We start from the raw sequence: 26,737 nt of genomic DNA, 5'->3' as shown, positions 1-26,737 counted from the left end.
TGGAAAGCACCCGGGGCCAAACTCCTGTTACTAAATGTGCTGCATAAATAAAAGTGACCGCCCGGAGGCTCCGTGTAACCGCTTCAACCAGATCCTGAAATGATTATCATCGGTAAGAGTGTCTGTGGTATTGCTTAGGTCTATCCATCTCTCTCAGAGCTATATAGAAAAGTTAAGAGTAGCTGTGTAGTTGAAACAGAACGCATCACACAATCTTTACAGTTTTTATTCTGTGCTACGAGGTGCTCCACGAGGACAGAGGGTTACGTGTTCCCATGTTGGACCTGGAACTGCGAGGGAAGCACTTTTTTAGGGGGGGGGAGCTGTTCGACGTGCGAGGCGGCTTTCTCTGGCGTTTTACTTGAGTGAGCGTCACAGCAGATACAGAAACACCTGTGGTCGTCCTCAGTGTCCGTTTCAGGTAACTCTTCCCGCTCGGCTTCCTGCGGACGTGTCGGAGATCAGATCCGCTCCGCTCAGTCCCCCCCATCCCCCGCCCCTCACCGACAGCCGTGTCCCATATTCGTTTAGATTAGCTTTTATTTTAAAATAAGAGGAGCAGAGTATGCAACGTGTTGGGAGTCACGCCCGAGTGGTTGGCGTTATTGTTATTAATCAGAGGAAAACCAGCGCTCAGTTTCTCCCGATTCTTTATTTTCATGTTCAGCATTGCCAGCTCTGTTTTAAAAAAGTAAAATGGACACTTATCTTCTTCTTCCCCTCCCTCCTCCTTCTGTTTCCAACAAATACACAACCGCACACATGCACGCACACAAACACGCCCTCCACACACGCACACGCACGCACGCACACACAGAGTCCTGATTTTCACCCATGTGGGAGAGAGCCGAGCCGAGCCAGGTCAGAGCTGAGCTGAGCCTGAGGACGAAACACCCATTTTTCGCTTCCTGTGTCCGGCTCTACAAAAATGGCTGCCACAGGCGTACCACAAGGCTCCGTGCTCGGCCCAGTTCCTTTTCTCATCCGCTGCCGTACTGCCGTGCTCACATCTCGTTGGCTAGCTCCTCCGTTTCCGTGGAAACGTCTCCGTTGGCAATCTTGGTGTTCTCCTCGTATCCGGGGGGCATGAAAGCTAACGTGTAGGGATAAAGCTTGTGGCACTCGGCGCGGTACGACTCTGCGTGCTCCTTACAGTCGCCCAGGGCGCCGCTGCGAAGACAGTCGAGGACCTCCGTGCAGATCTGAAGACGAGAGGACAAAGGTTAGAAGAAGCTACGTTCAGGCAGGGAGGAGTGGACAGTTTATCACAGTCTGTCGCAATCCCAACTCAAAAGGAACTGCTGTACTTCCTGATGTTATTGGTTACCACAGTTTTTGTCGCGACTTCTCGATTGCGGTCGGTCCTTTGACCAACTTTTTAGGAAAACCTGTCTGGCTGGTTTCACTTCACTGAAGAAACTCGTTTGTTCTGTTCCAGCCCTTTTTTAGATGGATACTCTCAGCATCTGAGCCACGGGGACCTGAGAGACTAACTTTTATTCCACAACAGCAGAGACTCCAGTGTGTGTTTACCATAAGAATAGTCGTAACTGTTTCTTTGCTTCCCTCCCGTCTTCTTACACGATGCCACTACGTACCTGTATGGTTCTGTTGTTCAGGGACTCATCCAGTGCACCGGCCAGTTCTGCTGCTTTCGTTTGCATCGAGGAGTCCAGATACACCATCATCTTCGCAGCTACGGGCGGGAGAGAGAAGGTGAGTCTGAGAGAAAGTGTGTTTTTAATAATTCTACATTTTAAGATCAATCCATCGCAGAAATGTTTCTGCAGCGTGAGGCTGGTCCACAAACCTTTAAAGGCATGTTCCAGGGGTAAGTCTCTGTTCTGGGTTTCATGTTAGGGCCGAGGTTGGAGTCGGGAGTTTAGTAAGGTGATTAATATTAAGGTAAGAGGTAGAGCTGGGCGATATATCTCGTATAAAAATATCGATATATTTTTATACGAGATATAAGATGTGACAATATCCTTTATATCGATATAGTCTATGTTACGTTATAACTATACTTGTGGAGCCGCAAGTTTGCCTCTCTTTCGTCCACTTTTGTCTTTACACAACATTACTCGGCCTCGCCCCTCCTTCACTGAACACAACTCCCCCTCCTCCCCCATCGCTTCACCTGCAGGAAGCGACAAGATGGACACGGCAAACCTCCGTTAACGAGTTACTGCGCATCGCCCCGTGCGTGGGGCTGGACGCCGTCAACGTGTTAGCTAGCTAACCACGCTAACGAGCTAACCACGCTAACACCATGCAGCCCAGAGGCGCTGCACAGCCTAAAATCCTTTCATTTTCTCAAAAGTTGACAGCCGCCTTATGTATGAATTCTGGTTGTGCTTGATGACCGCGAACCGATTTTATGTGGTACACAGCGCTCAGCAATCTGTCAAAAATGTTTTAGTACGACTTTGCTAAGCTACGGTGCTTCACCGCTTGATGGATTGTCAGAGCATTACGGCGACCGAGGAGCAGTGTTGCCAACTCCTCAGTAAGGAAAATCGCTATTGGTTGTCCTAAAAGTCGCTAGAAGTCGCTAAATGACGTCATCACCTAATTTGCGTAATTGGTCGCTGCTGGAGAGAGAAATAACATCGTGGACGAGACATAAAGTGAGCAAAAAACGTCCTAAATGCATTTAGAATTTATTTAGAACTACAAATTAAATTTCTTTTAGCAATTATTGTTTTTTGTAATGTCACAATTCCAACCCTGCTCCTTTACCCGGGCTTGGACCGGCAAAAGTGACCCAAAATAGGCACTCTGGTGGAGTTACTTTGTGTGTGTGTGTGTTTATAAGTAGTTTTAAACCTGATCCACAAAACAGTATAAGAGTAAAAGAGTAAAAGAAGAACTGACTGCGTTACAGCACCCGCTGCTTGTTGAGAGTAAAAGCGATATGCGCTTTCACGTCTTTTTTTAGCGACTTTTTCTAGAAACAATGTCGCTAGGGGGTCTGAAAACTCGCTAAATATAGCGACAAAGTCGCTAAGTTGGCAACACTGCCGAGGAGCCTCGCGGAGTGATACGTACTGTGCTTCAACGTAATATTACCCTACTGTGTATAAGGACCATAAATGGCACCTGTTAAGAGACGTGGTTACGAAGAGGATTTCAAACTCAATGCTGTGAGTCACACAGTAGAAGTTGGGAACAGAGCAGCTGTGAAATCTGTCTTTGTTACTATGCTCATCGTCTTTTAGTTTACATTTTGACTGCACAATTGTGAGCTTTTTGTTATGCACAAAAACAACATTGTTTTCTTTTATTTATGGAGCGTGATTATTTAATAAATGCTGATAATTTATTTTTGAGTAAATTTTATGTACATCTATGCTCTATGTTAATAAAAGTGCCTGTGTGACATCTGGGACACAGCTTTGACTAAGAACTCTCTTTTTGTTCTTACTTTATGGCTAAAAAAAAAAAAATCGAGATATATATCTTATATCGCCGTCCAGGTAAAAAATATCGAGATATGAATTTTGGGTTATATCGCCCAGCCCTAGTAAGAGGCAAGGGCATGCATGATGTGAATCAGTGCCTTCACTAAGGTAGAACAGGTTGGCCATTGTCTGTGCTCATCTATCATTCTTTAGGTGCAAAGTTTCCACAATGGGACCAATGAGATCAACGAGCAACCCCCCCCAAAAAAACCACAAAAAAACCTGGCTTGCTTAAAATTTAAATAGAGTACTAGTAAGTAGGTACCAACTTTCCTAGCTCCAAAACATCTGAATGAACTAGCATTCAGAGGGAGGATACCTCAGGATACCTCAATTGAAAAATTGTTTGTTTTTTTCCCCCCCTAAGAAGGGGGGAAAACAAACAAAAACAAACGGAGTGACATTCAAGCAAAAAACATTTGCAACAATGGAAGAAACGGCCCCCAGCTCATGTCAAATAACCTTAAATGTTTTCATGAGTACTGCTCTTAAGTGTCAATTGAACTGTTGTTGCATTAAGTACCAAAGTATTAGAAGTGAGGGTCAAAGAGACTTACCAGCCAGTCTGTGTGGTATGGAGCTGGAGTGCTTGGTGAGGTAGGCCTGGTTGAAGCTCTTAGCGTTGCTGTCTCCGAACAGCCGGGTGATCTCCTGCTTCAGCACCGTCCTGACCACCTCTGGAAGCTCCTTGCTCTCTGAAACTGCAAAGAGGGGACAGAGAAAAAGGATTATGTAAGGATAGAGAGGCAATTAAAACCGAGCGCTTAGGAGCATGTGCTGGTAGTTAAATAATGAATCCTCTCATACCGCCTTTGAAGAAGCGTACGAGACACTGGTGCAGCCACGGATGGTCGGGGTCGATTGCCAAAGCTCTCTTCACTGACTGGAGCATCAACAGGTACTTTTCTGAAAGGAGAACACAGTAAACGTGTGAGGCAGAAATGGGGACGAAGACGATACTGGCGGAGTTAAAAACACATGATAACGTGTGCGCGCCAACCTTTCCTGAAGTAGATCTCAAAGGCCAGTAGGTGGGTGTCAATCTTGTCTTTGACCAGGTGCTTGAGAGGCGTCAGGAACTTGATGGCTTCTTCCAGTGGATTTTCTACCTGTAAAAGCAAAACAAAGTAAAACTCGAGTCCTAAAAACTGATAAACAGACTTTAATACTTCACGTATCGGCCACTGACCTTCACCAGCTTGTCAGGAATGAGCTCTTCTTTGGGCCCTCCGATCTCCTCGTCGTCATCCTCCTTCTTCTTTTTCTGGTTCTTGAGTTGCTTCTCCTTCTCCGCGTTCTTCTTCTCTTCCTCCAGCTGGGCCTTCTTCTGGGCTCTTCGCTGCTTGTTCCTCAGCTTTTTCAGCTCTTTGTCCGATAGGTTTGCTAGAGAAATGAAGACAAAAAGGACGGTCAGTGAAGGTCTTCCCTTGATAAGAGCCTCGTTGACTCTGGATCTTCACTGTGCGTCTCTCACCAGTGTCCGCCTGCAGCTCTTTGCTGTCATCCGTCAGCGGATTGTCGTGGAGGCTCAGGTAGATCTGGATGGCCGTGATTGCGGCTTTGTAGTAGAACGGGTGCATCCGGAGCACATCCTCCAGCTTCAGCAGGTCCACGTACGAGCGTAGCGTCATCTTCCTCATGCAGTAAGTGTGGAAGTCAAACTGATCGTCCGTGATCTCCACAAAATGCTGATGAGATTAAAGAGAGTAAAAAAGGAACAATTTTAACACCCAGAAAGACTTTGCGTGGGCGGTTAGGGAGCGTGTACTTTCGCATCAGTTTAAATCCCGTCAGAAAAGCCTCACCCTCTCAATCTCGTGGCACTTCTTCAGGGCTTCTCCAAACTTGTTCATGGCTTTGTAGGAGAGCGCGCACTCAGTCTGGAACCACATACACTGCATCTCGTTCAGGTTCTCCACTGCTGATGCTCCCTCCTGCAGAAACATGAGACATATAGACATGAGCACTGGCAGTCTGACCATTACTGTACGTGTTTCATGGGGATCCATTCTTAACTGAATGCTATTGATGAGGTGAACTAACAGTGATGAGCCTATAGTCTGCATTAAACCTTTAAAGCCGGTCGGAGCGGGCACGCTCTGTTTTGCATAACTATTTTTAAATCCTGGTAGCTCTGCAACCACGTGAGCTAGCGCAATAATTTTTTTTGCATATGAAACCGGAGGAGTTGTACTTACATCTTACCCATCAGCTTATCCTAGGTCACAGTTTCCTTCCACATATAGCTCTGCAAAAACTGCATAAAAAGCGGTTGCAGCAACAAAAACATAATATTCCAGAAACAGGCTTTGCCGATCCGATCAGCTGTTCATAACACTTCCTACGTTAGAATAGACGTCAGCGCGAACTTTTGCACGTCCGCCATTACCTGCCCGAAACCGGAAGTGACGTCATTTTTCGCGGAAATGTAGTCTAGCCTCATGAGCCTATACTGGTGTTTTTAAAAGTTATGTTTGACTTTATGACTTTCTGTGTCGTTTCTGTGATGCTTAGGACTCATATTACACTGCTGGAAATAGTTTATTTTGATGCATATGCTGCTTTTTTGCAAATTTCCACTGTAATATTTATTTTCCTTTTTCCTGCAGTATATAAAAATTGGTGTATTTCAAAAATAAAACTATGAAGACACTCAAAATAAATTTCCTGTGGTGGGAAACTAGTTTGTGCAACTTTTTTGTATTAACAGTTTTGAGGGATAAGCCTCTTAAATTTCTCTAACTTGAAATATATGTTAAAAAAACAAAAACGATTTTCAATTTTTTTGTAGTTTATTGCACTTTTTTGCAATTTATGTAATTACTATGCACTTAATGCAGACATATTATTAAAATCTAGGCTGTAATGGTTGTATTGATGTATAGCAACTTGAAATGCTCCCAAAAATGGCTCCACAGCATGTAAAAATATAATATAAGCTCTGGCAGACTTGGTTCTATGGTAGGTCTTAAAGGGTTAAAACCCTTCTTGAGTCTTATAAATGCTAACCAGAGATACTTTAAAGAGGGTTATCGAGTTAACTGGTCAAGAACATTAGAATAGCTAGAATCCTGCTAATGTGGGATTATTTTAAACTCCACACTTCTGCGTGTGCTTGACTATGGAGATGTTTTTGTGTATGGCTCACCCTCCACTTTAAAACAATGTTGGGAAATAGGCCGCTGCGATTGATCACAGTCAATTACTTTGTCATTAATCACTAGAGCTTGTACAAAAAGTGGGAATCTCTCTCTCCATCACTCTATCAGAGATCTAAAGATAGAAAGTGCTCATTATGATGAGTACTGATTGTTCTCGTCATCATTTGCCAGCATTTTGTTTTGACATTTTTAAAAGTCCTCATCGGTTGGTCAGCTGTCACTCTGCACAATTTCTCTCACCCGGGTGAACTTGGAGCACATTTCCTCGGCCTCTTTGATCATGGTCGCCTTCAGCATGTACTTGGCACACTTGGAGTTGATGAATCTGTCAGCGGTGTCCAGAGCCTGGGCCTCATCCATCCACTGGGCAGCCTCTTTGATGTTGCCAGCATGCTGCGGGAGCGAAAAAAGGTCAGTCGAGAACACTGCCGCAGCAGAACTACGCGTCTAAAACAGTAAACAATCATACGAATCGGACACGCGCGCCACCTTGTAAATCTTGGCTTTGATGAGGAAGAGCTCGATGAGCGTGGGCGTGCTCTCGATGGCCGCGTTGATATATTCTAGAGCCAGCGTCTGCTGGCCGATCATGTCATAGTGCTGCGCCAGAAAGTACTGCACCCAGAGCAATGTGGTTGGTGGCTCCTCCTTACCGTCATCTGGAACAGCAGAAGCAGACGCTCGTTAGGGTTGGAACCAAACGACTGCAACGGCTACACAAAAACTTAACTGGTTTAACTCCGTCTGGTTTGTTAGGATGCTGAAATGTTTCTCACCGTTCTGGTTGAACATTCGGCAGCTTTTTAATGAGGTTTCATAGCCGACCACCAGTTCCTCTATAATTGCCACCTAAAAGGAAAGGAGGACACAGTAAATATGAAGCGTGACGCAGTTAATACAGTGACTTATTGTTCATAAATATTTCTTACAACGGTGGATGCTAATTTCAGACGTTTTATACAGAGGATGAGTTGAGGGGCTTCACTGAGGCCCAGGATAAGATGATAAGGGATCATTTTGAACTCATGCAAAGCTATTCCAATTTTTTTATTTATTTATTTTAAATGGAATTGAGCCTCTTTTAGGCTACGTTCACACTGCAGGTCTTGATGCTCAATTCCGATTTTTTGATCAAATCCGATTTTTTTGTCTGCCAAACGCGCTCTAGTGTGAACGCTCAAAGCGGCCCGCATGCGCAAAAGAAGACGCCACACACAACGCGCTCTGTTTAGACCCAGAGCAAACAGTATTGTTTGACTGATGGCCCTTAATATAAAGACTTCGGACTTTACGTTTCCCAATTTTTGCTTTAAGTTATTTTGTTATTTACATAATAATGTAGATAACCTAATAATGATCCTTATTGCTGTTTTAGAGGAGCGGTGCTTCAAAGGATAGTTGCAGATTTCTGTCAGAATCTGCAGATTATACAGTACAAATAAAATGTTCACGTTGTCTTCCCAACAGTTTTACTGGATGGCCAGGAAGCGTTCACGATGTCTTCTCTGGAGCTGATAATTGGCGTCTGTCTTGTGTCGGTGACGTAAAAGACGGATTTAATGCGACCTGACCGTTCAAACAGCGGTCGCTTTCTAAAACATCGGATATGTATCGGATTCAGGACCACATACGAAAGTGACCCAGATCGGATTTGAAAATATCGGATTTGTGCCGTTCACGCTGTCAGACCATGATTGGATATGGGTCACAAAAATCGGATTTGATGCGCTTTCGCCTGCAGTGTGAACGTAGCGTAAGACTCTTTTGGTCCGAGGCTGTGACTGCGATTTAATTTTAGATCAGTCAGCAGGTGTGCCGTCACCTTTTCTTTGTCGTTGTACAGCGATTTGAGCGTGGTGAAGACGGGCGGGCAGCCTTTACTGAAGTTCATCCTCAGATACCGGTCCAGACACTCTCTGAACTTGTCACCTTCAGAGAAAAACAAAAAGACAAAGCGAAAGAAAATTAATCTTTAATCTGTAGTTTTATTGATTGTTAATTCGTTGACTAATAATTCTGGTCAGTTTTCATTAACAAACTTTTTTCCCTGATGGAAAAAGCCGATAACTAAACAAAAACTAACATACGAGGACAAAAGCTATGATGAGATGTACACTTTCATCACTAAAAATGAGATGAAAATGCGAAGCTTTGCAAACTATTTTGGAACAAAACAACCAACCTCTTTATATTTTAGTCACTGAATCAACTTCAGATTTAGTCTACGATAATCTTATATTTAGTCAACTAAATATAAACTAAAACTAAACTAATTACAGGCCTAAACTATGACTAGAGCTAAAGGGTGTTTTAGAAATATAAGTGAACACTGGCTTTATTCTGTTTGATTTAGCGGAGAAATGAGCTGCATACCAGAAAGGAAGTTGAGGGGTAGGCGGCGAGGCACCAGCCCTTTGGGAAATTTCTCCCAGGCTTCTTCAAAGATTTTGTATCTCTCCTCTACAGTACCTGAAAATAAAATAAATAAAAATCGAGAGGAATTCAGGATTTAGCTTCACCGCCGATTTGGATGTTTTAGAAGTCAAGACTCGTGTCATACTTGGTTTGAGGGCCTTCTCCAGGCCGTGATAATAGGACCAGTTCTCTGGGTTCCTCTCCAGCAGACGGCGGTAGACTTCTGTTGCTTCATCCAGACGCTCCAGCTTCAACAGTAACTCTCCTACAGAAACAGGAGCGTAAACACTGTTAAATCGAGATAACAAGCCAAGAAAAATCATGGCTGCCAGCAAAAACAAAACAAAAAACCCAACAAACTTCTGCTCACAGGAGAGTCAGAGATAGAAAAATTAAATCGGCCTCAGAAAAGTTTTCTACATGACTTATTGAAGCTTGTTTGCCTTTCTCTCCTGCATTATACCAAGATTACTGCTGGCATCACTGCTCCCCCTAGTGGCAGCAGGTTTTATCACACCATTAACACCAGTCCGCCACTGTGAATGAATTATGCTCTTTAAATAAAGTTTTGCTTGTTTGGTGTTACTTTGGTAAAGATGTTTGCACTTCCAAAGATTAACAGAGAGGCTCTGCAGTCACCCACCTCGCGTCTCCTCCACTGCCAGTTTATCGCAGATCTGCTTCTCGTAGTTGGACAGATGCTCGAGGGCCTCCTTGTGCAAACCTGCTTCTCTCAGCACCTGGTTCTGGTAGAGCAGCAGCTCGCTGTACTCGTAGTCCACTTTGTCCGGAGACGTCTGAACAGACCAGAAAAAGAACAGACCACTGAGTGTCAGTAATATTTTGTACCAGGCACGCATGACTGAAAACCTCCAGGAGCCGCTGTGCTTTTCAGGAAACTCTGAATTATTCAGTGTGTGTGTGCACGGTCGCACCAGCTCACTGTATTACACAGATGGCACAAAGACAGGAAGCAGGCTGGTCTTATCAGGAGCACGCCAGAGTGAAAGCGAGGGAGCTCTACTGCTGTTGTGACCAATGCAGAGACGACAGAAAAAACACCCGCCGGCTGCAAAGCTACAAAGCACTCACTGTAAATCAGCGAGTCCGACACCTACAGCGCCGCGAATACGAGTAAGCCTGTTACTCATCAAAGCGTGGAGCGGTGCACGGTGCCTGTAGTACACAAAATAGTTCATATCCAAGCTTCTTTAGTGGCAGGGGTTCTCCCTTGCACAAACTTTCCACGCAGCAGGAGTTATTGGTCCACACTGGTGTGCGTCTGCGTACCGCCCCTGCTGCGTAGAAACAAACACTGCAGGAATGTGGCCAACGCAGAAACTATGGCGACGACTCCGGTGCAGTGCTTTAAAAAGCCAACAGGGTGTAGCCAAATCAGTGTGTGCTGATTGAATGACAGGAAGGTTCACCACAAAGGAGGAGGAAAAAAGTGCAAATGAGCAGCACAAACAGCAGCTGCAGTGAACGGCGTTCAAGTTCTTTGTCTTTGTGTTCGGTTTTTGCCGCAGCAGGTGGAAAGCTAAAGCATCAACAACGCCACAAGCAAATAAGATCAGCCCACACTCCGCCAGCAACTTTCAGCCAACACTCACAAACTAACCTCAGCACAATCACACACTGAAGGATTGTAAGGACCAGCTGGCTGTAACAGCTACTTGTACCCCTACTTTTAAGAATAGGTAAGATGGTCTTTATCAGTGAAAGTGCAACTTTTTAATTTTTTTTTTTTAAAATTCCAGTCAAAGATATTTTTGGACAAAAAAAATTAAGAGAAAAACTAAAAATTTTGCTTAAGGTGAGCTGTTAAGATTTATCTTGGCTTCTTGGCCAGAGCTTGTACTGAAATCTAACGCACCGGCTCCAGCTGTGGCAGCTCTGAAACACTCTAAAATAGGTGCCTGGTCTGTGTTTGCAGTACTGGCCTCTGCACAGCTGCAGAGTCTGGACTGAATAGTCTGTGTTTGTTTCATTTACACTGTATCCCACTGGCAGAAGGTGCTACTGATGTGAGCAAGTGGTCACTCTATTTAAAACTGCAACATCAGCGGCCTCCAGTGCATCCCCCTCAGCCTCCTAGCAGATGCACGTATGGTACGATTGTCAAAGTCCAAGGTGACTTCCTTCTCGAGTTCTTGCATTCACAATACTGTCAGAAAGTGTGACCTCTGACCTTTGCGCTGAGATCACTAAAATTCCAACTGAAATTCAGGCCAGCTGCACGACAGGGTGACAACAAAACTGACAACTGAAAGTCATCTCCTGGTTCGGGTAAGAGAAATGCGAAACTGTCGCTGCGTCTAACCTGTTGTGTTTTCCTGAATTCCTCAATGATCTTTGCTGCCATCTCATAGTCTTCCAGGAGGTGATAGGCGATGGCGTAGCCGATCCAGGAGGCCCGCTGGGCTGGACGCAGCTGCAGCAGCTGGTACCGTGTCTCCTGGAGAAAGAGAAAGTGCCAGCGTTGAGTTCATTTGATATCAGGTGGAAAAATACTACGTTCCCTATAAGCCCACATTGTCTCAAACCTGAGGCAGCGCCGGGAAGATAAACAAAGAGAAAGTGATTGTGCTGACTCATGGTAGTGACACCAGGATGTTGCTAGCTGGCTCAGGGAGAACTAAAATTAACACCTAATACACTCCGAGTGGGAGCCCCTCCCTGTCCTCTCATCCATATTTTTTAATCCTTTCAGCCAGACTTTCCTCTTGCCATTTCATACCTCTCACTATAAAAGCATCTAAATCCCAGGAGAGCTGTTCTACATTGTGAAGACTGACTGCAACCTGATATGTGGATGCTGATTCGCCCAGTCCTCTAATTCAGAGCCATACTGCGTCCTGGACGAGGCAGGGCGACAGATGGAAGTGTGTGCTTCTCTTCAGGAAACTTCTTTCCCCACTAACTGAGGACTGTTTTTGTTTTCCTTTATAAAAAGTTTACTGTTTTTTTTTAAAACATGCCTCTGCCAACAGGGTTTATCTCCTGTGGCCAAACTTTTCATCAAAACCTCCCAGCTTTTGATTAAGAACATGCAACATCTCTCAATTGCTACTTAAAGAGACACAATCCCCCTCTGACTCACCCTGTAGCCCTCCAGGTCCCTCATCTGGATCTGCAGCAGGGACAGGTCTCGGAGGATCTGCAGGTTGTCCTTGTCCCACTTGAGAGCGTTGCGGTAACACTTGATGGCCTCATCGTACTTCTTGTCCGAGCGCTGGAGTAAACCGTACACGTGCCAGCCTGGTTCGCAAGGCCAGTTAAGGAAGATGCACAATTTGTATGATGCTATCAAATGAAGTACAGAAAAGGGTCAATGGACCTCTTCTCTTGTGGTTGAACTGAAGTGATGTGATCTTTTAAAAAGCTGCTTTCAGAGCGAAAGGATCTCAGAAGTGCTCACTTCTCAGGAACGAGGCACCTTCCTGCATTTTCCGTTATATGAACTCTGAAGCCTTGTAATAGCTAAACACTAGTTATGCATCATGTGGTCTTTCCTTTACTTGCAGCCCTGTGTCATCCTCTTCATTGTGTTGCTGCGTGGTGGGAGCCACTGTGATGCCACCATGTCTCATTTCGTCCGATTCATTTAAAACGTTCACTGGTGATTTCTGTCTCTTTGTTTTGTTCCATCAGAATATCTACATTTACAAGAATGTTGACACGATAGTGAAAGTAGACTTTGTACGAGTAATTACATGTATATCAGTTTAAAATCAACAGGGAGACTAAATGAGAAGTGTTTGGTTGTGTTTACAGATGTTGCTCAAATGTAAAAATAAAAACTTCTGGCTTAAACTGTGAAGAGTGCCGTAATTGTCGGGCTATAAGCCGCTACTTTTTGAAGCTTTGAACCCTGCGGCTTTTAGTCAGGTGCGGCTTTTCTATGGATTGTCCATGATTTTTGTGATATCGTAGGAGGATTTGTTTTGTTTGTTCCGCTGTTGTACGGCACTACGTTGCCTGGCGGAAGGATCGGGGTTCAAGAGTGGTATGTTGGTCACATGTCCGTCCGCCAGGCAACGTAGTGCCGTACGAAGCAGCGCGAAAAACAAACTTCAAAGTAGCGCTACGCGTTCAGCGGGAGGCGTGGATGATGAGCGGCGATAAACTTGCGAAAAGCAAGTTATGCTCAACTCCACCGGTGGATTCTGACAGCGTGGAAAAGTGTGAAAACATCCATGATCACCAACGGATTTCGAAGGGCTGGACTGCTGCATGATGGAGAGGACACCGCCACGGCCCTTCTGAGGGTGTTCGACTCCGACACTGACAACGAGGATTTGTTTGGTTTTGAAAGTGACAACGAAGGAGAGAAGCGGAGAGTGGATGACGAAGCCATCCTGAGCCTGTTTGTTTCCGACACTGGAGAAGAGGACTTTGGTGGTTTTAGTGCGCAGGAAGAAGAGAAAGATGGTGAATGACTGACTTTTCTTCTTGTTAAAGCCGTGTCACTGCACCTGAGCCTAAAAGGTAGTCCCAATCTATTTTTCTGGTGTGCTGTAGGTTATTGTTATGTACTACATTTGTTACTCGTTTATGAAGCACAGTACATGTTTCATACGTAATTACTGCTGCTTGTACATATACCTAAAAAGTTATGCAAATATGAACCCATAACTTGTTTTTCAAAATATTAATAAAAGGGGTGTGTCTCCAAACAGCCATCTCTTTCCTGACAATTCCCTTTGTGCATATTCTCTTACATATGATAAGTCAACATTGAAACACCTGCGGCTTTTAGTCAGGTGCGGCTAATGTATGTACAAAACAGGATTTTCCCCTGATTTTAGCTTGTGCGGCTAATATTCAGGTGCGCTTTGTAGTCCGGGAAATACGGTAATTGTTATTCTCACGCCATTTGTCATCAAACTTGCTTCTTACCCTTTCCGTAGTCCAACAACAGCACTGCTGGGCCAACATGGACCTCGCATAAGATAAAGTGCATCTTATTAGACTGCTGTAATCTTTAACCAATTTTCCCCACAAACATTTAAGTGTGAGGATTTAATAAAACAGGCTGCACTGAATGATCTACCTTGAGACACAACAAAATTACATTTAAGCTACTTTAATACTTTTAGTTTAGAAAAACAACTTTAAAAGCTGTGTTTTTAATGGCTGCTTCTGGTGCTGTATTCATGTGTCCCAACAATCCATGAACATTAGGAGCTGGACCAGTAACTGTAACCTACACTCAAAGGTCTGAATACTGGGGAATTTCCTATCCTTCTGCAGGAGCTAAAAAAAGATCCTTAAATCGAGTTGTAACAATTATGGCTCCTACAGTTCCTCCTGCGCAAACAAAGGGGGGAAAAAGAAGCTATTACCTCCAACAGTAGCCAACTATGAATCTGTTCATGCTGTTCAAAAAATCATCTCAACGCTGTGTTCAATGTGGGTCGAACACAAAGTAAAAACTACTAGCACAAGCTGCTGTGCTGCCAAGTCCAAATTCTGTGTAAACAGTGTTTTAATGAAGTTTTTATCCAGCGCCACAGAAACTAAAGCAGGGAGAGGCAAATCTAAAAGGCAAGTAAGAGATAAATCCATAAAACAGGATACTGTTTCTGAGGCTGTTCAGGCTTCATCGCCAATGTGGCTGAACATGATTATTCTAAAAACTGATTAATGACAAAGCAATGATCTAAATGAACTACCAATCATAATTCTGAGCTTATGCAACGCGTAACGCCGTGATTTAAAATCCTGATGTGTTGAAAAGCCTCGGCTATTTTAAAAGAACACTTTTTTTTTTTTGCATGCGTGCACCAAAGCACGCCCTCTGAGGGACGGAAACATGCCCTGGATACTGACTTACTGTGGAAGCTAAAGAGATAACAGTGTATCTGCAGAGAGCTGCTCTGTCTTGACTTCAGGCAGGGTTTAGGTTCAGATAGACCTCATCCACCAACAACGTGCACAGACTTCACTCTCTGCAAGAGAATCACAGAGAGAATGTGCTGACAGTGCTCCACCGAGAGCAGGGCTCTTCTACACAATGTGAGGCACCTCAAGGTCCTTTTAGCATCCCACACTTCAACCATCCTGCAAAAAGACACTGCTAACAGTTCAAAGCGACAGCTGCTTAACCCAGAGGATGCAGTGCTGTCTATAAGGATACAGACGTGGCTCTTGAGGTCATTGCGCAGGCCTCTCCTCACCAGGTCGTATGCCTCCTCCTTCTTCCCCAAACAGTTCAGGGTCAAGCCCTTCATTGCCAGGGTCTCTGCAGCAAGAAAAGGATGCAGTAGATGGTGAAAAATACATTTAAGAGAAAAAGAAAAATTCTCCGTACAGCTACATTTTTGCTGCTTACCTCCATGCTCAGCAAACTTGGGGTTGGACAGGATTTGTTTGCAGAACTTGAGCCCATTTCTGTATTGTTTGTGTTCGTAACATCGCTGTGAGAGGAAGGACAGAGAACTCGCTTTAGGCCAAAGTGACTTTTAAACAGGTCAGCGGGTCAAGCCCGTGTTCTGGGTCTCTGCTCGTTCTGCTTTTGCATCTATTTACTACCAACTGACTTCATCCAGGAAATGGATTTTTCAACATTAATGAAACAGAACGCGTCTTAGCAAAGTATAATAACACATTTTTTCCAAAGTCTGCGAGTAATCAGCGTTGCCCAAAATAATCGTGATTAAGATTCTTGGAGCTAATCATTTGCACGTTCATTTTTCCCCCCTAAACAGAAACTTCTGGCGCCGACCCCAAAAGCCGTTTTAATCAACGCCAAAGAAAGAAAAGAAATCGTGAGAATTTTTTTTTGAGTAATTTAAAATGCAAATGTGCTTAATCACAGACAGCGATTGAACATGCAGCACATAAACATGAGTATAGTGTCCAACTTCCAGCACTCTCCTCTTATCTACAGCTGCTATATTTTACACACACGCCGGCTCAGCTGCAGTGTTTTACACTTTTATCGTCCGCAGTCCGAACGCTCGTCAGGAAACGCTGGCAGTTACAGCCCAGATCCTCCCGGTGGCTTTATCAGTAGTACATTACAGGCCTGCCGATACTCGTGACACGTGCCTTTGCGTTGTTCAAGCACCGGTGCCGCTCCGTATCACCCATTCCAAGTATCAGAGAAACCAAACCGTCCCCACAACAACAGGAAAACCAGTATGCTTTTCTAGTCCACAGCAAAACTTCTCTCTCCTGTTTTCTTTGCACGCATTTTAATTCAGCTCATTTCCAAACAAAGCCGTTGTAAAGGCTATTGTAGGGTAATTTCCAATAAACCGAGTTCAAAAAGGGGAGTCTATGGCTGACGCGTGTTCCTGGTTTCCAAAAGAAATGCTTCCAGTTGCATTATGATTTGAAGACTGTTTATTTATGAACTGAAGATGTAACAATGAACTCCTTCCTAAATAAGCATGAAAGTTCAAAAAAATAGCAGTTATCCAGAACTACCTGTGCACACAGTCAGAAAACCGTGAGACTCCTAACCTCTCTGTCCATGCTCCTCCCCTTCCCTCTCACACAGGGTTTCATGCTACTATTGCACTTACATACTTAAAGTGAGAGGTACCCCCTTTTAGGTTCCAATCCCAAAACAGTGACTTAAAATTACTTTATGTAAACACATATTTTCACATTTATTAATCCTGAAAAGATGACTTATGTAATGAATCTATGAATTATAAAACAAACATGAACTCAATCGTAAATAAAAATATAAAGCAGACGTCTGGCGCTTACAGCTATTACGACTAAAGTAAACCAGTCTTCCCATATGGAAAAGAAATAGTAAAAACTTACATGATTTACTCATGAAAGTGGCCACTTTCTCATTACTTTCATATATTGTTTTAGTAAGTATCCAAAACATACAAGTTTCATTATATAATTTTTCAAGGGATCTTATATCTGTTTTCACTCTTGTATGCTTTTCATACAAGTTTCACACAAGACAGATACAAACTTTATAAGATTTATATATATCTTTTCCATATGGGTTTACTTCAAAGTCACTGTTAGCCTGCTTCTCTTCGCTGATAAAGTCCACACAATAAAACTGTCTGAGTTTGACTATAATCACAAGTTAAATGACCAATCGGAGAGAAAGTTTGAAGTCACATGAGGCTAAAGCTTCTATTTAGTGGGTCTACTGATGGTCTTTTATTATTTAAATAAAAAAAAAAAAGCCAACCTTCTGGAAATAGAAAACAGGGGCCAAAAACATAGCTGCTGCAGCACTATTCAGTACAAAGATTATATCATAGCATGCAAACTTATTCTAGTCTTCAAAAGGACGGTTCACCAGTTGCCATACATTTAAAAATTCCTTTCGGATAAGAAAAATCAACAAGGACTCTAAAAAATTAACCTTTTAATTCACAAATCCAACTGTACAGCTGTTTATCTTTACCCTGTAACACCCGTTTAATACTGACAGCGATGCTTTCAGTGCTTTATAATGTAGGAATTGACTTTAACCCTCTCAGGCTCAAATTAAACTTTTTGTTGCTAATGCACAACCAAGTCCTGCAGTGGTACTTCTGAGTAAAAAAACCTCATAAAATATGTATGTGGGATAATCAGGTTGATAGTTTTTAACTGTTGCAAATCGGCAACGCCTGCCTCGAGAGGGTTAATCAGTTGAATAATAGTGATGAATAACACAAGCTCATTGCAGTCCAATTTGCATTTACTGCCATCTACTACATACTACCCGTCTGAGCCAGGAAAAGCCTGAAAAGATACAAATGTGTGCCCAGCACTGTGTGTACTGCACATTTAAACACCTTGAACAACAGATTTTTGGTCAGTCAACACTTAAAAGTTGTAATCATAAACTACCACAGTGTGTATTACTGCAGCGAAACATAGCAGACATAGTTCTGAGCATCTACGATTTCCTTCCAAAAATATTAAAAATATTAAAAAAATATATTAAAAAATTAAAAATATAAATATTTTATATTAATATTAATTAATATTTTTAATATTAAAAATATTTTAAAAAGTTCTACATTTCCAATAAGCAAGCAGATGCTCAGTCAGCAATAAACCCCCTCTGTTTTTAAGCTGGTGGTCAGAGGAGGCTGTGCGTTTGTGAGGGAGGCAGGAAGAGTTAAGCTGGCAGATGGCATTGCGTTGTACCACCAGCAGCTCCACCAACAGTGAAAAAAAAAACAAAACAAAACCCCAGAGATGACGTCAACGTCACATATGGGTGCCAAGGTTGGTTACGAAATTAAGCAATTCACTGTTGAACTATGGGGACAGTTACACCACCAGCTGAGGTGTGGAGCTGGAGGACGGAAAGAAAGAGGCTCGGGTCCTGCCTGCGGCTGGAGCGTAAGGCTCCATCTTCTTATTGTACTCTGGAACAAAAGAATAGCTGTTCATGGCTGTAAGACAGTCTTCAAGGTAATCCTGCATAAATATGAGGTCAGGTTTGTTTTCATTAAGGTATACTGAGACCATTCATCGCTGTATGTAAATGAGCCCATATATGGCAGCGTGCTTGTTGTGGATCTGTATGCATTACTTACTCTTCGTGCTGGAAGTGGAAATTCAATAAACCACCTGATGTCTCGCTACTCTCTTCACCCGTGTGCAGATGTGCACATATGCAGCTCCATGTTTTTGTCTGTGCTGCCACACAGAGGACACTCAAACTGTGAATGTCATGCATCTGTCCTGATGCATGCTCAATCACTCAGGTAAGGAAATCCCAAAAGTTGATTCTGTTCATCTGGACGTAGCATTTTCAGAGGGAGAAACGTTTCATTGCTCATCCAAGTGACTCTTCAGTCTCCGCTGACTGCAGGTTTCAACCTAATAAATGGTACATTTGCATAATGAGTGAAACTAGGCCTCCTTGACTCCGCGCTCAAACCAGCGTTCCTCCCTGTCCAGGATGTAACATCCCCATCATCGAAAGAGTGTCCACTGGCCTGTAGGTGTAAATAGACTGCAGAGTCCTGGCCTGACGAGGTAGCTCTTCTGTGTTGTGCCATCGGCTTAGCCAGAGGTTGTTTGGTTTCGCTGATGTATAAATCACGGCAATCCTCCTGGCACTTAACAGCTTTCACTATATTGCTCTTTTTGTGTTAGGGGACCCGATACTTTTGGTGGACCAATTTTGGTGCACCGCGTTTTTGGGTTTGAAAGCCACAGAGACTGTGTTTAGAGAAAATGCGTCTCAGCTGTTCCGATACTCCTGACTAGGGATGGGTACTGGTATCCGGTGCCATGATGGCACCGGTTCTGACATAAACGGTAGTAACCAGACCGAAAAGCAGCGCACATTTCGGTGCTTTATTTCGGTGCTTTTTTTTTTCCTGAGCTGTGATACACTTTAGATTCTAGCCAATCATTTTACGTTAGGATAGTAGGCGGGTCCAGGTGCGTACGTTCTTTTAGAGCAGAGCTACAGATTAAAAATGCCCAAGGCGAAGCGGTCAAAAGTCTGGCTGTACTTCACAGCAAAATATGCAAACTCAGCAGCCTGCAACAAGTGCTTTAAGGTGATACTGTGATACTGTCAAAGGAGGTAACACCTCAAATCCGATGAAACACCTGGCAACGCATAGCGTTTTTTTTAAAAGCCGAGAAATGCGCCGTATTTGATAGCTTGCTGCCAGACCTCACACCGTGCACATCTACTGTGGGTGTAGCCCTAGCCCTGTCAGTGTAGCAGAAATGATGAGGATGATGATGGCAGCAGCAGCCGTTCTTCTCTGCGTGAGTAGCTTAATGTTGTTCGTGTGTAATTTACGTTGAGTAGGCTAACCATGTTATTACATTAATGCATGTAAGGTGAACTAGCAAACACAGTCGTAGTTACATGCGGCTGTCTTCTTGTTTGATGGCAGATACTCCCTTCACCCTGGACAAAAAGGCTAAAATGACCAAAGAAAAAGTGGAAAACAGCTAAACATGAGAGGTTTTTGGACAAAGTTTGTGTTTTTTTCCATTGTTTAAGCACTGCTTCCAGCCAAGAGTGATGCCATAAATCCCCTATAGCTGCAGAAAAGGCTAACATTGTTATCTTTTTACAAAAAAAACAGCTGAACATGAGAGGTTTTTGGACCAATTTTGTGTTTTCCATTCTTTAAGCACCGGTTTGAGCACTGATTCAAAAGTACCGGTTTGGCACCGGTATCGGATAAAACCTAAACGATACCTATCCCTACTCCTGACACATTCAGAGGGTTTTCCTTTAGGCACCAGTCGTCCTTTTTCTCTCCTGGAGCTTTCTTTAGGTGCCTCCATGTAGTGCACCTCTGTGGCACCTCATAGCCCAGTGCTAAACACATTGTCAGTCCTTTGTTTAATAAATCAATTTAAAGAAAATGCAGCAGGCCCAATTACTGAGCTCGCTACCTGTGAGTAACTTTGTTCTTTAACAACCTGTTTATTCAACGCAACGATCAACGTGATGATTACCCAACATCACTCTCTTGATTTAAGATAAAGGCACAGGAGACGTTAAATGAACGTGCTATGAAATGCTCGTGCTTCCACTGGCACTCAAAGTTGAAATTCTGTTGACTTTCATTGTCCGAGCACAGGATCCGAAATTCAGTTTGACAATACATGACACAACCCTACTTAAAGTGAACAGTAAGCGAGAGCACTGAAGCCTGAAACACACCCGTGTGGATCCTGCCTTCATTTGTTTTACTGCACTTTTATTTAAGGATCAACAGTGCACCATCTCTCATTATCAGGTTGTGTAAAAGAGGCAGATCTGGTCTGCAGTCTCAGCTTTGAATGACCGCTTTCCTGCCACAACAATGCAATGCAAAGCAAAAAACTGAAGCCAAGCTTTATTTAATTCAATATTCTAACATATGTTGTGTTTTTACTGCAAGTCTAAATGAGATGCTAAATATCGTCTCGTCAATTACTAATAATCAGCAATGCTGGTTTAATTGTAGAACAACAAATCCAAATGACAGCGTCTTGTGCTCTACATTGTCTTTTCATGAGAGCTAACTGTCCCTCTAGGAAAAAAGTTTCCTCCAAGTGAAACTGGAGTGGAAGTTATGATTTCTCTTCCCTGGAAACCCAAAAGACAAGGAAGACGCATGTAACACAAGCCAGAGTGAAGAACACAATGTTTGGTATGTATTTAGAGAAATAATATCAAGAACGCATCAGGCCAATGCCAGACTCAAGAGGGTATTAATCAATGAAGTGCACACCGGTAAAATGTAAAGTACACTGAGTCACTGTTAAACTGTGTCTGCTGGTTCTCTCAGTCCTTTCTATATAAAACTACATTTTAAATGATTCATTTTTAAATGATTATGATCCGTTGACACAGACAATAAGTAATCAGTCCTCTGAGATAATACCGTGTGTGCTTCATATAAATTTAGAAGCATTAAAACCATCAGCGGTGCTTATCAAGAATACTCTGCCACCACCAGAGAAGTCAGTCAGTCGCAGCTCTAAGCTGCACAGATCGCTGCGAGAAGTCCCCAGAGCCAATGCTAGATTTCGATTAGACATTTCAATGCATAGTTTGATTATTTCAGATCAAAATCATGGTGGAACGGAGGACGTGAAAATGAAGACCCAACTCACAGGAGTTCATGTCAGTAGTGACTTCTCACTCTGCTGGGGTGTGAACTCACTTTATCATCACAGACAGAGCCCTCGGAAAAAACACCAATCATTAGCAATCCCGCTAAAACTTAATCTTTCCTTTAAACTCAAAATATGACCTATAATAAAGCCAAAGAGGCTTAGACAAAGTTTAAAATTCAGCAGTTGGTTGAACTCCATGTTGCTCGCAAACAACTATTATTAATTTAGCCTGATGTAATTAGTGAAAAATTAGAGGATGATATTAGCTGAACAGCTGAAACAATTTGCCTGGCTCTTTACTTTCTTCATGCTCTAATTGTTCAGTCTTTTTTTTTTTAAATACATGTGAAATGTCTCCCAGGTTTTTACTCAGCTCTTCACCACACACAGCCACGTCTTTCACAAATGCCCGGTGGAGATATACAAACGTCTCTGCTCCAATTTCAAATCAAATCAACAGACATAAACGCCCTCCTTCTGTTTTCACTCGTTTAAAGATGATGGATGAAGCTGGTCACCACACACTTTTATTTCATATAGGGCAAAAATTTGAGGGAGATTTTACTATGAATTAAAACGATATGACCAACAATATTTATCACCATATACATTTGAAAATTTGCGCTAACGATATAACTGACGATATAATTGACACTAAACAAAATACTTTACAACTCCACAACTTTATTAGTGCAAAAAACAAAACAATGTATTTTCACTTAAACAAGCAGCTGTTTTCTATGTGCATTAAAGCTATATAAAAATGTAACAGTGCAAATGCAAATTCCTTGCTGACAGTTTAACCAAAGGGCATTTCCAGTGGAAATTGGCCGACACATCCTCAGCATAACCATGTATAATAACCGCAAAACTTAAAAAGAGGTTATACACACACACAATATGGTAATATTATGTTGAAGCACAGTACGTATCACTCCGCGAGGCTCCAGTCTACAATAGCCGTAATGCTCCGACAATTCATCAAGCGGTGCGGGTTCCTAGCTTAGCAAAGTCGTACTAAAGCATTTGACAAATTCTCGAGCGCCGTGTACATAAAATCGTTTCGAGGTCAGTAAACACAACCAGAATTCATACATAAGGCACACGGGATTATAAGGGGAACTGTCGATTTTCAGAAAAATCAAAGGATTGATTTCAAGTGTGCCGTATTTTCCAAACAACACGGTAATAACGACGGCCTGCTAGCATGCTAGCTACCAAAAATAGTGCTTTGTTGTGTATCTGACGGACGAAAGCTAAACCAGTTCCACACCAGTGAAGTTGCAACATTTTTACAAACCAATTCTGGTTCATCCGTTTCATTCAACGATCCGCTTTCGCCCTTCTCACCGCCATGCTTTTTCTGCCATGTGCGTATGAAAACAAAGGCACTGCGCACGCGCGTTTTACCCATATTTTATCGCGATATTTCATTTTCTTATCGTTGCCCAACATTATACCAGTATTACCGTGAATGGTATGATATGGCTCAGCCCTACTATGAATCTCACAGAACAATATGAACTTAATGAATTAATGGGGCATTAAACTAAATATATACTTGATTTGTGACCTACATATCATGTAATTGGAGGACAGAGCAAGAAGAGCTGTAGGAGCATCTTCCCTTAGTTAGACAACCCTAGAAACCCATCCACAAGTCTCGTGGCTGAATGCATCACAGGACAACACACAGCAGTTTATAGACCTGAAAAGTGCAGATAAGTTATAACAGCATAGATAGTACAACAAATACATGTGCTTGCCACTGCTTTTTTTCTCCTTCCTGTGATGCACTTGTTAGATGGATTGCACTGCCCTGCAAATTCAAAAGCATTAACAGGACAGCTGATGAAAACCACCATTACATTAAGATTACTGGTACAGGGCCCACTGTTAGGTGATGCAGGAGGAGAGCAGCGCGTTTGTGAATCCTGAAACCACAAAATGGAAATGTATCCACCTCAACTGTCAATCAAAAGCAGACGATTGCCAACTTCCAATAATGCACTTGGGAATTCACTCTGGGAAAGCAATAATAAAGAGAGGTGTGGTCTGCTCCTGGCTATAGCCAGAGGGGGACAAAGCTTGGATCACATCTCTGCAGCAGGAAGAGTAATAATAGTAATTTCATTTTCTACAACTCCACCAAAGTCCTTGTTAACTGAAGGAGACGTAAAGTTCACCTGGTTCTATTATAGTTTTTGTTAAAATGACATTCGCAGTATGTGAAATGTTTACAGAGATTGTACAAAATTAAAGAGCACTCAAACTGAAAAGCAATTCAGGACTGCACAAGGTATAACAAGAATGTTTCTACTTGTTATGTGATGACGTAACTGCTGTTGCTAAATCAAGCTTCTACTGTGCTGGAGGCTCTTACTGTCTCGCTATCTCTCTTTTAAAATCAGGCTGAGCTCCTCGTTTTAGGCCTTTTATTAGCATCATTTAAAAAGCAAACATTTGAACATTTCAGAATAGAATCAATGTTGGACCAACTAAGACTTCCGTTGGGGAGCAGGACTTTTTCATAGCAAGTTATCCAGATCACACAATATCAATGACTGAACCTCATCTGGCGGATGGGATCATCTCACCAAACTTCAGTATCTTGGCTGAAGTTTGGTCAGTTTCAGTCTTAAATTAAATCCAAGTGTTATAGCGGAGCTATGTATTCTTTTCTTCTGCAAATAATTAAGTCAGAACATTGTATTTAACCTAACCATAAATTCTCTTTTTATGGAGGTCAGAGTGTTAAAGACGCACGGATAATTTTATTGGAGAAGAAAGAAACCGGATTGTTTGTAACTCTCTGCAGTGCCTGAGTGTTTGTTTTCTTTTGGGTAATGAAGGTGAATTTGGACCTGGCTCATGACATCAGACTTAACAAGCAAACACTCAGTTTGTTAGTGGAAGATTTTCTGTTAACTATTTCCTACCTTAAGAAAGATCCAAGTATTTATACTACTAGTTACCTAAATTAAGAGTTTTTGCACAACTTCTACATTTTTTTAAAATATGGAAAGGATGTAATGTCAACCGATTATCACCAGTTCCATGAAAGGCTAAACTCCCACTGAGGAATGCAACAAGTACAGCCACTAACGTCTCAAGTTCAGGTGCAGGTCACACAGGTTTGTTTTCTGTGGGGACTGCCAATACTCAGATAAAGAGCCGCTAAGTCCCAGCTGAGCCCCTGCCTTTTAAAACAATGATGTTTATCAGATCCAGTTTGTGACGCTGAAGTGCTCACTGCCCACAAGTCTCCAGAGTTCCTGGAAAGTGCGTTGCTAGATGCCCATGCTGCACTGTTTAGTGGTACACACCGCCAAGCACCAGGCATGGTGGCGGGGGGGACTAGTTTGGCATGCAGCGCACAGAAAGTTAACCGCACTTCCTGAAAAATACTGTGACAATCCTTAACTCACGCTTGTTCAGCTACACGTGTGGCCCACGTAAAACTGCCCGCAGATAGGACACGAACAACCCAGCAACACGGGAGAAAGGGAGGGATGGATCAGTAGCTCAGCAGGCCTGGGGCGGCTACAGATTTGCTGACACGGCCACACCGGTACTCCCCGGACTTCCAGTGGCTTTCACACATCATACACATCTACGTCGGCCTATGCTAGCCTCTAAGGTTGATCATGACGGAGCCTGCAGGCCCCCACAACTCAGAGATTGCTACTGACATTTGTTTAGTGCCTCACATGCCAAGATATCTAGCTCGGTAGAGTTAGCCGATTAAGCAACGCTAGGTGGCCTGCAAGCACGTTACTTTGTCAGATAGCACACATCTGACCAACTAAACACAATCCGGCTAAGAAGACAGCAGCTATGCACGCAGCCAGGAACTAAAATGCCACAACATTCACAAAACTGAGTGAGAAGCTAAGTAAGTGCAAGCTAATTCAGCAGCACACACGGCTAACGGGTTAGCTGTCGCTGAAAGGAGCATTAACGTGCTTTTCCCAGTGCTAAGGCCTGTCGCAAATGAACCACAAATACCGACTATTTAATCCAAAATCCAAATGTTTGTAGTACAATTTAACCACACTGGAAGCATATATCGGAATAACATCAAAGTCATGAACAACCATTTTGGCTTTGTACCGCAGTGACAGCGCACATCAGGGGCCGGGCTAGCCGAGCTAACCCCATTCAATGATGCCATTTTGCTAACAGGCTAAGCGCTACCAGCCGGAGAGCTCCGGTAAGAGCCGGACTGCCGCCAACAGAGCTCCAAACTCGGCTGTCGTCGCTGTGCAGCACCTTAAAAACCAACTCACCAGGATCCTCTTGAAGAGAGCGTTCTCTTTCGGCGGTAAAGTAACTGTCGGCATGGTTGCAGGTGAGATCAGTTTCCCCCCTCGACCTCAGCACATGTAGCTAAAGTTAGCCCGGGTAGTCAAGACGAGTTGAGTGATGTTTTTTTAGCCCTGGCTCGCCCGCTTCGGCCGCTCCGCTCGATTGCTCCGTTTTCTCTTTTCACTCACTTCCTCCTCACATTGTCGGAAGCTCCGACAGCTTCCAAAATGGCGGGGAAAGAGCGTTCAGGTGGACTGATCATGAAATATTTGAGATAAATAAAATGAAAAGTGTCGTTTAAGTATCCTTTAATGCATAAGACAGATAACAGTACTTGGGCCATTCTACAGCTTCACGTAAAGAACACAGAGAAAAATCCAAATACGGCTGAGGACCTTATTATAAAGAAGAAGTAAGAAAGATAAAGGGCAAGGGAATAAAATAATAAGATAGGACAAATATTTAAATCTATAAACAGAGCTGCTTGTGAGATGTAGTGCAATGGCCAACAGAGAGGCAGTAACGCGTTACTGTAATCCGATTACTTTTTTCAGGTAACGAGTAAAGTAAGGGATTACTATTGCAAAAACGGTAATTAGATTACTGTTTCTTTCCCGTAGGAACGCTGCGTTACTGCGTTACTAAAACTGTGATTTTTTTTTTGCGAGAATGTCTCATGACAGTGACGTAAGCAGTGCAATGTTTGTGACAATGAGCGTGCAGCGTTTCTGCTGTGTTTTACTTGCATCTATTTGAAAGAGTGAGTGTAAACACACACACAAAAAAAATATGTGCTGGAATGTGCAGAAAATAGGTTTA

The 26,737-nt window shown here is 43.0% G+C and overlaps 1 protein-coding gene across 1 annotated transcript; it reads right to left on the bottom strand.

Moving 5' to 3' along the window:
* Window positions 1-856: 856 nt before the first annotated feature.
* On the bottom strand, window positions 857-26,111 carry naa15b (N-alpha-acetyltransferase 15, NatA auxiliary subunit b). The gene is made up of 20 exons (XM_087842125.1): window positions 25,900-26,111; window positions 15,375-15,459; window positions 15,180-15,284; window positions 12,141-12,298; window positions 11,361-11,495; window positions 9,681-9,834; window positions 9,183-9,302; window positions 8,996-9,091; window positions 8,445-8,551; window positions 7,399-7,471; window positions 7,112-7,281; window positions 6,863-7,015; window positions 5,267-5,395; window positions 4,936-5,149; window positions 4,651-4,844; window positions 4,462-4,570; window positions 4,269-4,367; window positions 4,019-4,162; window positions 1,599-1,696; window positions 857-1,202 (listed from the first exon to the last, which is right to left on the bottom strand). Exons 1-20 carry the CDS (start codon window positions 25,951-25,953, stop codon window positions 1,005-1,007), a joined length of 2,595 nt encoding a protein of 864 aa, XP_087698251.1. The 5' UTR covers window positions 25,954-26,111; the 3' UTR covers window positions 857-1,004.
* Between the last annotated feature and the right edge of the window lie 626 nt (window positions 26,112-26,737).

Source organism: Neolamprologus brichardi, chromosome 6 (assembly GCF_056152115.1).
Source record: "Neolamprologus brichardi isolate AB-2024 chromosome 6, ASM5615211v1, whole genome shotgun sequence".
In the NCBI taxonomy this organism is placed as follows: Eukaryota; Metazoa; Chordata; class Actinopteri; order Cichliformes; family Cichlidae; genus Neolamprologus; species Neolamprologus brichardi.
The sequence above is the reverse complement of the archived record's forward strand: the minus strand, read 5'-3'. Positions and strand labels throughout refer to the sequence as shown.

Bases quoted from the DNA above. Each gene is read 5' to 3' on its own strand.
- naa15b (XM_087842125.1), bottom strand. From the start codon at position 25,953: ATGCCGACAGTTACTTTACCGCCGAAAGAGAACGCTCTCTTCAAGAGG. The intron at 8,552-8,995 runs GTATGCAGCTCA...TTTTCTCTGAAG, and splicing joins ACCCCTCAACTTCCTTTCTG to GTGACAAGTTCAGAGAGTGT. The intron at 4,845-4,935 runs GTGAGAGACGCA...TCATTTCTCTAG, and splicing joins AGAGCTGCAGGCGGACACTG to CAAACCTATCGGACAAAGAG.